Here is a 14,222-nt window from a genome sequence, read left to right on the forward strand (position 1 = left end):
GACGTTTTGATAACCATGCAAATCTCTCTCAGGCAAGGTGATTTTTCTCAATATTTTTGGCTCCATTTACTCTGATTCGAAAAGTAGATGACATGCAAAACTACAAATCCCTGCAAGCTCTTGCACATCATCTCTAGCTGACACATTTTCTAACAGGTATTACTTAAATTAAAAACTTTCACAAGACAGTTCACAGAATTGTCCATTTAAAGAAATGTAGCCAATTTATTGATTACTCCATTTAGCTAACAGAGAGTCAATCTAGAGATGATCATCTATGCCTCGAATCGACAGTCTCGTCCAGATCATCTTGTCAAATGTAGTTCATTATAATAGCCACATTAGCAGCTAATTAGTGTGTGTGTGTGTATATTGATTAATGTCACCTTGTCCTAGAGAGATTTACACGGTTATCAAAACATCATGCAGGGTAAGCCAACGCGAAACACAGCCCTTATTTGAAGTGCTTTAAATCCCCTAGTAAAGAATTGTGGGAAAACGATTGGAACCATTTCCCCATTGACCGCTAAGTTTTATGGGTATTATGACTCATACTGTGGTACTCTATAGGATGCCTGTTTTTACTCGGACAATGATGGGGTTCTACTTTAGGAAATATAGCCCTTTTGGCTAAAATAAATTGAGAATATTTTTTGGTACTTGCGCACCTTAGGGAAAATGTGGCTGGTGATGAAAATGGAAAATAGGAAACCCCAAATAGATAATAGATACTGTAAGCTATCTAGATTCTAGAAACTCTCTATTATTAAGGGAATGCTCAACAGAATTTCACAATGTTATGTAGCCTTTAGCCTAAATCATAAGATAGCTTTTAGGAAATCTAAGTAATAAAAGGCTAAATGTTTAGTTTGGGCAATGGCAAATGTCCCCAATAATGCAGACTAATGGATTCCATGCTTTTCGTTTTTTATATTTACTGCAGCCTCAATGTGGTGATGAAGGCCATCCATAGCAACTGACAAATGGTTGATGTAGACATAAACAACAGGGGCTCTGCTCTGGGTAGTAACAAAGCTTTAAGAGGAAGCGAGAGGGATGGGAAGGCCAAGTGGGAGAAATGATGATCAACATCTGCTGCAGCATAATACTGGGCTCCCCGCTGTCCACCTGGGGGTTCTGGGCTACATTTATTGTTTTCACAGTATGATAACAGAGAGTGGGCCCCAACACACACACACACATACCTACAGACAGATGAAGAGGCAGGTATGAAAAACATTGAAGTTGAGAGAGAAAATAATATGTTTATTCAACTGTGGGCTTACCTTTTTTTTCGCAGAAGTGGTCTTGTCAGCAGAATTTGGGAACCTGGCCACATCTATCCTCTAACTGTACTTGTTCAGGTCTGTAAAAATAAACAGCTGAAGGTGAGATTAGAAGGTTGCCACAAACAGTTTGCTGACTGTGTCCTCAGAAAACATTGGCAGTAACAGTCCCAAAACAATATCCCTCCCTATCTGTCACTTTCTATTTGGCAGTGAATAGTGAAGTGGCTGGAAGAGTTAGAATAGTTCCATAGAGAACCGTGTGATTTTGGAATCCTGTTCATTTATTAGGCGATGTTCAGTGAATGAGTCCCTTGTGTAGCTAATTATGCTATCTGTGGTGAAAGTTTTGCTATCAGAATCTGTAGGGATGGGGATTGCTTGATTGTTAGACAGATGATAAAAAAGTTTCTCCAGCTAAGGTATGGGGCTGGAGAAATGTAACCACACTTAAACTGTATATAACCACCCTAACTATGGACTAATGGTCCATGAGATTGATATGGTTTGAAACATAGTATTTTGAAGCAAGAATTTGGCTCCATCTAGTGAATGTTAGAGTGAAAATGACTGCTCATTGGCTCAAATGGGGGTCCGACGAAGCTCTGCTTTTCTAGTGTTAATAAGGGACCCACAAATGTTATTAGTATTTTCCATGAAATACAGACCATGCATGTAGTTCCAACTTTTCTTTTTAATTAACAGAGGCTGCATTTGTAGAGTTCCATAAAGAAAGATGCCCTTTAACTCACATCAAGTAACACATCAACATTTGTCATTGAAAAATAGGTGTGTGGAAATTCAGTTTCATTGTCATGGTCGGTTCAGGGGAGGGGGGGCTTAACCATCACAGGGGTTGGTAACTTTGTATGCATTCAGCTAGAGTCTGAGGTGCAAATGACTGGGAGGGTGAATACATTCACTCTACGGGATATAACATGTGCTCAGTACCAATGGTTCGTCTCTGAAACAGTCCATCGTTAGTTCTCCATTCTTCATAAACTACTGCTAGTGAGGGAGTGTGGCCTAAATCTACAGCGCTATAAATAGATGCATTGATTTGGTAAGTTCAGACAGTTTCTGACTATTGTTTTAATGTACTTCTCCCTCCACTCAGTGTGCAGAAAAGGCTTTTTGTGGTGCGGAGTGCTCACGAGCAAAGGGAGAAGGCACAAGAGCAAAAACTAAATAAACCACAGAAACTTGGATATGTCTAAAAAAAAGGAACAGTACATCATAGAAAGAGCTAGTGGCCAACAGTTGCAAGTTTACGCATTTACACACTATTCACACTTGTACAATAGGAAATCAAAGGAGTCTGCCCACTTTTCAATTAGGCTTATGAGGCAGCTCTTCTTCTGTAATGGACTTTCTGATCACTGACCTTTTGTATACCTGACGTGTGCAGACTCACTAACATTACTGCATTGCAAGCACAGCGGCTGCGTGGGGACAGAGCGGAGCAGACTTGAATGGATGCTAGGCAGTCCCTTTCTTTACTTCCAACACAGTAGATTTGATCTCTCCACACAGAATCCCCATCCGGTATAGTATATGAACAGTCCTAGTAGAAAGAAGAGGTTGTGTGGAGATGTTTGGAGCAGCTGCCTTGTGATTGGCACATTCCTCTGTGCCAGGGAACTCTAGTGGGGATAGATTGACTTGAACCCGTGGCAGGCGTGGTTAAAAGTACAATGTTTGTGCTCTTTGATCGAGAGGCAGGGCATCCAATGGCGTCGTCTTGCTCACTGACCCCCTAACGCTCTCACTGTGCTCTCTCACACACATTCACTCAGGAAAACAAAATCACATGCACAACATACAAATATTTACACTTTTGCAAACATCAATTTACTTGGAAATTAGTTACAGTTATTCATGTATGAACATAAAAAAGCTTGTTTCTGTATTATTTAGCAAAAACTACTCAAGTAATTTGACTGTTTTCTCTTGATTCACCCAGGAGAGGGGCGTTCCCCCTTGGTTAACTGATCAGGAACCCCTCCTCCCCAAATGCCTAGGGGCATGTGCTGGTCAACACTAAAAGTTCCATGGGCAAAGAAAACATACATTTTAGTCCGATTATCAGTCACCCACAGGCTTCTTCTTGCCATACTATTCTAAAAGCCCACCAGTGGTGTGGGATGTGTAGAGACTGGACGTTTCTTACGACCCCTCACCCCATTTCCACGGCAACATTTAACAGTCAGAGTGTGCGAGCAGGTTGCGCAGCAATGAGAGGGAGAGCTGTGGCAGGGCAAGTGGTGTTGTGGGCTGAAGAGGGTGAGAGAGAACCCCCCCACCCCCATCCCTTTAACCAACCTGAGCTACAACTAACAGCCTTCACATTTCTCTTTCCTAACCTGTCAGGACAAAGTGTCCCCCCCACTTTTCACAATAAAGTGCTTCAGCTAACAAATGAACAAACAAAAAAATCTAATTACAAATCTACATGGTTGTTTGCTCTTCAGGCTTCCTTCCCTGTGTATAAAACTGTGTGTTCTTGTTTGTACATGTATTGTAAAGTGTGTGTTTTGGCGTTTGAGTGTGTGTATTTGTTACAGGATTGGCTAGAAGGACTGCCCTTTAAACGGACTAATTTCATATACTCCTTTAAATGGACGAATCTCATATACTCCTTTAAATGGACTAATCTCATATACTCCTTTAAATTGACTAATCTCATATACTCCTTTAAATGGACTAATCTCATATACTCCTTCCTTCCACTTCAATACTAAAGACAATGTCAGACAGGCATCACAACAGCCTCCTCCTATTCCAAAACAATAAATAATCCCAACAGCAATACTAATACAGAGTAAAAACCTTTACATTATAATAACCTCTGTGATTTGCATCAAAAATATGTATTTTTCATGGGTGTATAAGTCTCTGGGCCCATGATAGATTGTCCTTATATCCATCTCTTTATTCTAGTACAAAATGTAAAAATCCTGCAAGTCGGATACAAAAAGCTGGGTAGAGTTTGTGTGTCCCCGTCCCACTCTATTCGGTTGACAGACAGCACACAAGAAGATGCCTGCGTCTTGTTCATGTCCTGTGAATGTCTCAGTTCCAGGTTCCTTTGATCATCTTTGGTAGTGAATGTGTGCATCATCTCTCACGCACTTCATCGTTCAGTCTGCGATGCCAAAGAAGGTGTTACACTATCTGCCGTGTCGTTTCCTTAAACTCAGAAAAAGATCCAAACGGAAAGGTGCTTGGACTGCTACGTGAGGGAACATGTGGGTTCCGTGCTTGTCCTCAATGTTATATTGTCAGGGTAGAGAGTGGTCCCTCTGGGCAGAGAAGGGGGACAGAGAGGTCACAACTGCCCCTGATATGTGTGTGTGGTCTGCTACTCGTACAGTGTGACGGTGCAGTAGCAGAGGGCAGAGATTCTCCGGTCCACACTGGCCTTGTCTGTTGAGGAGACACAAACACACAGTCAGATCACAGTGACTGTAGCTGCTGTTCTATGTCACAATGACCTGGCTACCATCCCACACACAGAGAAGCACAGTGCACTCTAAACCTCATCTGATTGAAGCCTCATCTGAAATAAGCTCAGAGCTGGACCAAGTGTTTCAAGTAAGCCTGTGAGTGCTGATTAAAGATAAGAGGTCAAAGGGATTTGTCATAAGAGACTCTAGTTAAACTTGACTGTCCATATTCATATCCACTACACCAGAGTCTCTGCTACAATGTGATGAGCTTGTCTGGTCTCTGACAGAGCCTGTTGGGGGAGCCTGGTTGTCAGATGGATTTGTGCTTTGGCCATACATGACATAACAATGGCATAGCAGAAACAGACTGGTCTTCAGTCTACAGTTAAGGATGGCAAGTGGATACTTACACTTGGCCACATTTTGGATGTCTGCAGGGTCCTGGAGGATCTTGGACAGGCCATCTAGCAGCATGGCAGCCTTGTTGTAGCGGTAGGCTATGTCCTCCGTCTGCTGAAACATCTCATCCAGAGCTGCAGACTGCACCGTTTCCACAGCGTGGTTATAGATGAGTTTCTCTGCGGTCACGCTGTTGATCTCGTCTACGAAGCGCTGCTTGTCTGAGAAGAAGTGGTTCAGCTTGTCTGTGAGCCGCCGACACAGGGAGATGCAGCTCTTGTAACGCTCGTTCAGACTCTTCACCACTGAAGAAGGGGGTGAGGGAGGGGGAGAGAAAGTTAGTTATGCTCAAATAAAAATAAATTATATCTAAGTAATTATACATGTATATTTTAAGTGTTTTAAGTTCGTATGCAGTTTATAAATACTATAGTGTAATGCCACTGTACCGGTCTGGGGACATTTGTCTTACCCTGCTTGACGGCGCTGGAAGGGTTGAGCTTGGCTGATTTGATCTGGGCCTTGGCCAGGTGGAGGGAGGAGGCTAGGAGCTGGGCAGCCTTCATGTACAGCACCAGCTGCTCCACCTGCCTGTAGAGGGTAGCACAGCACACATTACTAACCTATACGGCTTCCATGGCTTTTCTTTCTTAAAAACGTCATAATTGTCTTTTACAACAATAATTTAAATTGTGATGAAACTGATGTTTTTGTGCCTCACTATGATGAAATGCTACAGGTCTGGGTCCAAACTAAAACCATAATACTTTCAGTTAAACTGTGAACCCCATCCCCCCATTTTTGGTCTCTCCCTTACCCCCACTCCTTGCTGAGCTGGCTGATCTGGTCCACTACCACACTCTCCTGAGGGGGGTAGAGGGAGGCAGCCGATACGCCCAGGTCTGCCCCTCCTGCTCGCACCGCTGCGATCTCCAGCACACAGTCGGTGAAGGATAGCATCATCCGTAGGTGCATCAGAGTGTCTGTGTGCTCTCGCTGTAGTCACAAACACATGATCAGATATTACATAAAGACGTGTGCAAATAGAAATGCCACACACACACACACAGACACACAAAGGGCCCCCTCTCCCACCTCCATGAGTGTCTCCTCAGGCAGCTCTGGGGCCTCAAAGGTGATGAATCCGTCCAGGCTGGGGGGAGAGGTACCGTAGGGGATATAGCGTAGGCTGCTGGGACCTGCCTCTGCACCCCCTGGGGGAGAGGCCCCGATGGCCATGCCCGGAGGAGAGCCCACGTACACCCGCCCACTGGTGGAGCACAGGGAGCCTGCCGAACTGTTGGAGCCCACTGAGAGAGAGGGAGAGAGAGCGCAAGGATAACTTTGTTGTTGATGTAGGCCTATCACTTTGGCATAATTTGATTGCTCCTTTCATTGGCTGAATTTGAATAGAGAATTTCAGATTAACAAAATTACAACATTTTCCAGAACAAAGTTCAGCCCACTGAGACACAGAGTATTATTGATAGTACCCACTAAGATGAACAGCACAAGGAGAGGGAGAGAGACTGCCCACTAAATAGCAGTAATGTATCTCAGGGCATTGGAACCACCACCACGGAGTCACTTCACTCCAGGTAGGAAACATTGAGTGGAGTCGTAGTAATTAGCGTTAGCAGGTTAGCTTGGAGGGTGTAGCTTTGGGAAGTGGGGTTTAGCAAGCGGTTAGCCTAGCAGTTAGCCGCTGATGCAGTGAGCGGTCTCACCTGAGGTGGTGCGCGGCCGGGCGCCCAAGTGGCTGCAGGTAGGGGGGGTGCTGCTGTTGGGGGGCGAGCCCACGGTGAAGAGAACGGCCCGGGGACTCGCCGCCCCGCCCCGAGGCTGAGCCAGCCCAAACGGTCCTGCTGGTGCTAGGGAGGGAGGGAGGGCCGGTCATTCACACTAAGCCAATCAAGCTCTCTGTTACACAGGAAGGTCCTGTCAGAGCAGCCAATCCAAGCAGTTCATGCAGGGCGAGAATCCATAAAGCAGAGACTGGTGCATGTTTGTATTTGTGTTGTTCTTTGGGACAACGGGTAAGTATTATCTACTAAACCACTGATGTCCAGGTCAGTTTACCAGCTAGGTTATTTCACAACTAATTTTCAGTCTCCAGCTCTTTTCTAATTAATGGTAAAAACATCTGTTCCATTATTTATACCTGGGAGGATGAAACTAAGACAGTGTGTGTGTGTATATTTACCTGTATCCATGGGCCGCTCTGTGTTGAGGCTGTCTGTGCTTCCCTGGTAGGGCTGTCCCCCTAGAGTGATTCTGACTGGCTGTTCAGACAGACGGCCAGTACTGACAGACCTGGGGAGAGAAACACATTGATAAGAGATATATTACCCACACAGAGAGAATGAGGAGACAGAGAAAAAGACAACAGTGCACCGTTTACCTGCCAAATGTGGTCCTGCTGGCCTCAGGGACAGACTGGCGTCCACTGGGGTAGGGGGTACAGTGGTGGGCACAGATGTCTCGTGCGTCCGCCAGGGTCTTAGTGGGTGTGGGACTGTCTGCCAGGGCCATCAGGTTACAGGACGCCTGCGTCTTAGGTATCTTAAATGGGGCTGAGATGGGCTGAACAGGGACATAGAGGTTAACAGTTACTGGTTGTGGTAAGTAGGACACACCGTAGCGAAACATAATTAGGTTAATGATTAAAATATGCCAAAATGGTTATCAACTCAACCGACCTTGGTGGGGGAGCCAATGATTGTGGGAAGAGGTGACTTCGTCAGCCAATCCGAGGAGCGGGGGGAGGTGCCCAGGTTGCCAGGGCGACCCAGGTGGGGGGAGTGGCTGGGGGGGTAGTTGCAGGTGGAGGGCTGGATGGGGTCTGACAGCTGCTTGTGGAGTTTCTGTCTGGTGTGGTAGACCTCAGTCAGGGTGGGGGCACTCTGCAGGCGACCACCCAGTAACTGGGACGACGGCACTGGAGAACCTAAAAGAGACAGAGTCATTCATACAAGTAATTTTTTTATCACTTAATGTAAAAGTTTAAGTTTCACATTAATAATTGTTTTAGTGGCGATCATTAGTTACATTAGTGTTAGTATTAGTTACATTAGTGTTAGTATAGTGTCAGTGGCGTTAGCACATACTGATCTAGAGAAGATTTAAAATTCACCACTAGATGGCTCTACAGTCTTGAAATGTGTATTTTTCCACTGTAAACCAAGTCAAAAATAGCAGCAGTAAAGGGCCACTAGGTTCCTGTTTTATGAGCGTCTTGTTCATTCACAGGATTGCTGCTGAGAAGTTCAAAAAGACCCCTGAAACTTCTGTTTTTTTCTTTAGTAGGTCATCAAATTTTCTAAAGGAGAGTAAGTACTAACTGTATCTGCACTGGTTTGCTCAAGTCCCACCTATGTCACTGGGGTTGCCATGGATACTGGCCTCTTGACCCAGATAGTGACACACTTGTGAAAACTGTGTGGATGGGTGGAACTCCCATACACACAACCTCCCTCCCAGAGCGTTAATGGAACACCTGTTACTCAAAAAAATAACCTGACTCATGGCATAAACATCCGCCTCGGGGAGGAGGGGAGAGAGGGAAGAACATGTAAACACTTCTGTAGCTGGCTTTGTCTCCTTAAAAAGTCATCCTGGGCTGTGTTTCCCCAGAGCATAATATCACTAAGATCATATTTAGTTTCAGTGGAATTAAGATGATTTTAGTGCCATGATGCTTTTGGTAAACCCAGCTTTGTTCTGTCTGTCTGTCGGTCTACTGAACTCACCTCCTGAGGAGCTGCGGCTGCGGGACTCATGGCCCTGAGGGTGTCCACAGCAACAGTGACCCAGCTGCTCTGGGATGGTGCCCACTTAAAGAGAAACAGACATATTAATGCCGTTTCAATGAGAAAGTTTAAATGTGAAATGAATTATGATGCCAGGAGTGTTGAATGATAAGAGATGGGGACATGTTGGGGCATGTTCTTACCCAGAGGTGAGGGGGAGTATGGGCGGGAGCTGCCTATAGAGAGACGTCTGCCTGTCATCTGAGGACTGCAGTCTGCAGAGCTGGGGGACCCAGAGCCAACCTTAGGGAAACCCATGGGACTGGTGTTGGACCGCCTCACTGTACCAGACCTGCATAGACCACAAGCACACACAATGGAGGTTTAGATATCACAAATATACAGAACATACATACCAAAAATGTTACACATTCATTGTTAGTCCACCAGAACCAACACCACCAAGCTTCATTACTTGTCTAACAGTTCTTGAACACCCTTATTTTCAGCTTACAGCGAAGCTCTAGGTTCCAACCACTATCCGTCATGTTTATCATGAAATAACCTTTCTGAAACACCTGAAAACCTTAACATTTAATAAACCTTTTGTCAATGAGCTTAGCTAGATTCCATTCCCTCAGCTCAGTGTCTAACGGTTGCCTTTTTCACTTGGTTCTAATTTAAACTTCTTGAGTTATTCAGCGACCGTCAGTTTGCTGCCAAGACAACCCTGTCACGCTGCAAGCACAGGACTTCAAAACACAGCTGTTAGCCTATCCTCGCTAAAACTGTTGTACTGATAGCGAGTACTCTTCCACTCTTTCTCCTGCACTTCCTCTCTTGAGATGTATGGAGTTTTTAAAAAAAGATGGCGAACAGAGAAAGCGTAGGCAGCAGCCGGGCACATATAGAAGCCAGTCTTCCCCTGAGATGTCTGCACACTGTCTTTCTGCTAGCTCTCTGCATTCATCTCGTCTTGTTAGCGCTAACTTGTTAACTAGCCCAGACACGGTCAAGGGACAGGGTAGTCGGTCTGTGACAGAGAGCTTAATCCTCCTTGGTGGACTCAGAGTCAGACCCAGGGCCAAGGGTCAGCAGTTGGAGAGGCTGGCTACTCAGTACCCGCTGCCCAGGCTTCGGGTCCCTGTGGTGAGGGTAAGTAGGGGGTGTAGAATTGAGGGTTCACTGTGGAGCTGGGCCGGTACCCATGTCTCACTGGGACATGGCTCCCGGCGGGCCTGCTCTAACTTGGAGCCAAGGTAAGACCCTGGGTACTTTTCAGCATGCATTTACATAACACTGAACATTAACACATTCTTGCAAAGCAACAGTCTTGATTCTTCTCACCACCTCTAGTGTCACACTCCTGATGGAAACACAATAACACTAGAGCTCACATTAACATAAAACCCTGGCTGCCCACTGGTGTGGGGGTAAGTCTCATTGGAAAAACACCACAGGAACTTTATACTAATCCCTGTGGCAATGTTCTTATCTCCTCTCACAACAGTCAATAGAAGCACAACAATAAAACTCATTTGCCTCGAAAGGAGATTCAAAACCTTTTCGTATTCCCTCCCTTTCTATATATCCCTAGGGGCAGCAGGGTAGCCTAGTGGTTAAGAGCGTTGGACTAGTAACCGAAAGGTTGAAAGTTCAAATCTCGAGCTGACAAGGTACAAATCTGTCATCCTGCCCCTGAACAGGCAGTTAACCCACTGTTCCTAGGCCGTCATTGAAAATAAGAATTTGTCCTTAACTAACCTGCCTAGTTAAATAAAAGGTTAAAAACCTTTGGGTTTGGAAAATTTCTCTTCAACTCTGTCAGTTATTGCATCAGGCAATTAAGTTTCATCAGTTCAGTCAGTTGCTTGTGTGTTGTGTTGTATTGTAGTGGAGGGAAGTGCTTTTTTATATATATATATATATATATATATATATTATACACAATACAACACACAAGCAATATCCACTGACTGAACTGATGCAACTTAATTGCCTGATGCTGACAGAGTTGAAGAGGAATTTTCCAAACCCAAAGGTTAGTCATCAGAGATCAAACAACAAGATAGACTAGTCTCAGGTGTACTTCAGGGAACCCCCCAGGAAAGTGGCACCTCCCCAGTCTCTTACCTGTGTGAGCCATAGAGCGTGGTGGTGGGGCTGTTGGAGAGGTTCTGTTTGATGCGCTGGTAGTTCCGCACCTGGGTGGGCACAGGGATGGGGGTAGTCTCTGCCCGGGGGGACACCATGGGGGTCTGTCCGGTGGTCTGCGGCTGCCTGGAGTGGTGAAAGGGGGAAGAGCAGGAACATTAGCCAGTCTGTCTTCTAGTTCTGCACCATCTGTTCAGGAATGATGGCACCCATAGAAATTAATGTTTAAAAAAATACTTCAGTCCTTCTGAGACAGCATTTGTATAAATAGAACATGAAGACTGACTAGAAGTTTCTAGCTAGGCTGTGTCTCGGAGTTCTTTTTATTTTATTTTTTACACATTTGGCATTTTCAACTGAGGCTGGGGCAGGAACTAAACTTCAGTCCTGCAAGAAGGGGGCTGGCCCAACCCAGAAGGGGCAGGGCCATTGCACACATGCGCGCACGCACACACGTGTCTGCCCAATCAGTGGGGAGCAGTCAGTGCTAAGAGGAGGAGTTATGGAAGAGACTGTGGTTTGAGAGTTCAGCCAATAGCACGTGCTAAGCCCACCTCCTTTCTATCAGACAGAGGGACAGGAGGAAAGAAAGCTGGCCTCATTTACATGCCTTTGTTATTCCATTGGTCCAAAATGTTCCCTGAGCTAAAGTCATACACGGGTCAACCATAGGGGGTTGAGTTGGGTTTAGAATGAAAAAGGGAAAAACAGAGGAAGGGGAGGAGGAATATAAATGTTATAGAACAGGGCAGATTTAACAGTAGCAGCATTATGTAATAAGATGGTTAGCGGGGGAGGGTGTAGACCAGAGAAAGGGAATAGACAGAGGGATACACGTGAGGCACACGACCATCCATCTGTCCTGTACAGCAGCAACACACAGACAAAGACAGAGGGTTTTCTTTGTCTGCTTTCCACTCCGGGAAGCAAAGAAACACATTTTAACACAACACACATTGACAAAGCTTTTGGTAAGACATTTCTAGTTCCAACCAAAAGTAAAAAGGGCCATAAAGGTTCATCAAAGTGACATTTAAGAAAGTGGCATATCCGTGGTTTATTCTATAACCTCAGTGCACTGTATTACCCCATGCAGTCATTCAGTTTAACACATTAATTTCTCCCCAGAAAAGGTTGTTAAAAGCTGATGTGTTCTAACAAACTAAGCTAATGGGGACACTGGAGCTACACACGATGCTCTCCCTAACAATAGGCAGTTTGTAGGTCAGTCATGACCATCTTCTTTGAGAGGAGAGAGGGAATCTGTTTGTCTTTACTGCATCTACCCAGAGGGGAATGGAAACACAGCACTGTCTTTTCCCTCTCCTCTGTGTGCACTCCCTCTGTCTCACTCTAAATACTCTTTTTATATTTTCTTTGTCTCTGCTCATTGCCCTCTCCTCATTCATTTTGGGCAGCTGCTCCCTTCTTTTCTCCATATTCATCCTTAGTAGTGGCTCTGTCTCTCTGCACTTTCCCTCCCCCCCTTGCATTCCCTGGCCCAGGGATCGATTAAGGACAGACAGAGCACAGGGGAAAAACAAGTGACTGTGTGAGGTAAGGGGAGCTGAGGTGATGTGAGCCGACTGAGGGGTGGGATCCTCCAGGAATAGAGAATGACTCTATTGGCACTCATACAGACTAGCTCCTCACCTCACAGCAGAAAGACAGGTCACAGAAGGACAGGCTGAGTGTTAACCACCTGGCAGCACAACCAGGGAACAAGGGAAAGAGAATGAAGAGAGGGGAGGGATGGGGGAAAGGGACAGGAAGAGCGAGAATTAAAGACGCAGTCCAGGATCTTAAGTACTTACAAATTCGTAACATATTGTAAAAATGTATATTCTTAACTTTGGAGGATCACTTTAAGCGCCAGGGTGATAGGGAAAAGAGAGAAACTATCACCCCAAAGATGAATATAGATAGATGGTGAGAAAGGAGGAAAGCAGCTATATACAAGCAAGGAATAGACCAAATGAGTGTGGATACAAGACAGGGAGAGAGAAACAGAGCATTAGAAAACAGTATTACTGGAGGCTATTTACAAAGAGAGAAACAAGGAGAGGAACAGGGGGAGCGAAAAAAAAAAAAGAGTGATAGATGAGGGTGGAGAGCCTTCTCATGCTGCAGGTTATTTACAAACAGAGAGAGATAGTGTGGGGTCACAGGAGAGGAGGAAGTGACTTTGGGGAGAAGTGGTGTTTGTGTCTCTGCTCTGTGTGTATGAGACAGTCATTTGAGGTGTCGTGACGTTTGCCCGCAGCGATTTCCTGTGTGTAAGAGACCTATACTTATACCACAGACCTGCCTAGTCTGGGTTGTTTAGGATACACAGTAGCCATTTATCTGAGACATCTACACAATATAAGCACAAATCAAATCGATTTTGACATGAATATATTGCTTTCAGACACCAATATCATGTAGTTTATGACTAAGGGGTAGAAAATTACCGAAACACAGCTGCTCTGCAGACTGACAGAGATGACACCAGTAGAGTTAAACATTGAAATGTCCATGTGGAGTAGACAGAATGCACTTACTCATGCAGAGCCCGTTCACAGCTGACGGACACATGTCACTGCACACACACAAACCTGATATCTGGGGCTGAAATACCAGCATGCAGACTGGCTCATATCTCCATCAGCTCCTCAGTCTATTTCTAATCTTGGTCCTTGTCAACATCCACCACACATATTTATTATGTTTTGTGACAATCATTGTTAGATCTGTCTAACATGCTATAAATCTAATTGCTCAAATACATACAACAAAAAAACTTGCCCATTTCCTGAAATATCCCAGTTTAGGGACACAGGTCAAACAGACTGTTTATTAATCCTTTCTGAGCTTAAGTTACATTTCCATGACGCAACAAGTCAACAGTGAAAACATGATAGATTTCCAATGAGCATGGTGCAACACAGTCAAGCCCAGGGGAGTCAACAGAGAAACTAGGTCAGGTCATCTAGATATTGTGCTCCAAGGATAACCAGAGGAGGTGCAGGGACATGCTGTATGCTCCTTTCTGAAATGGTGGCCGGCCCAAATCAGACAACAAAGAGTTGGACAGCTTTAGAACAATTCTTCCACATACATTACACACACACACACACACACACACATCAAAAACAAAGAACCAGTCAAAAGTTTGGACACACCTACTCATTCAAGGGTTGATC

General features: G+C 45.0%; 1 protein-coding gene across 2 annotated transcripts in view; it reads right to left on the minus strand.

The window, feature by feature from the left end:
* Positions 1-1,962: 1,962 nt before the first annotated feature.
* Positions 1,963-14,222, minus strand: part of LOC110507875 (serine/threonine-protein kinase ULK2) — a 46,374-nt gene continuing 34,114 nt past the window's right edge. Inside the window, exons 15-26 of one of the 2 annotated variants that reach the window (XM_021588260.3) lie at positions 11,017-11,163; positions 9,087-9,235; positions 8,884-8,967; positions 7,834-8,081; positions 7,536-7,717; positions 7,338-7,447; positions 6,862-7,005; positions 6,230-6,444; positions 5,952-6,130; positions 5,607-5,725; positions 5,146-5,439; positions 1,963-4,712 (exon numbers count right to left, since the gene is read on the minus strand). In XM_021588260.3, the coding sequence (XP_021443935.1) occupies positions 4,648-4,712; positions 5,146-5,439; positions 5,607-5,725; positions 5,952-6,130; positions 6,230-6,444; positions 6,862-7,005; positions 7,338-7,447; positions 7,536-7,717; positions 7,834-8,081; positions 8,884-8,967; positions 9,087-9,235; positions 11,017-11,163 (1,936 nt within the window). In that variant the 3' untranslated portion in view covers positions 1,963-4,647. The remainder of the gene's footprint in view (positions 4,713-5,145; positions 5,440-5,606; positions 5,726-5,951; positions 6,131-6,229; positions 6,445-6,861; positions 7,006-7,337; positions 7,448-7,535; positions 7,718-7,833; positions 8,082-8,883; positions 8,968-9,086; positions 9,236-11,016; positions 11,164-14,222) is intronic. The other variant, XM_021588261.3, reaches the window with a different exon arrangement.

This window comes from Oncorhynchus mykiss, chromosome 27 (assembly GCF_057628025.1).
Source record: "Oncorhynchus mykiss isolate SJ-2025 chromosome 27, ASM5762802v1, whole genome shotgun sequence".
NCBI lineage: Eukaryota > Metazoa > Chordata > Actinopteri > Salmoniformes > Salmonidae > Oncorhynchus > Oncorhynchus mykiss.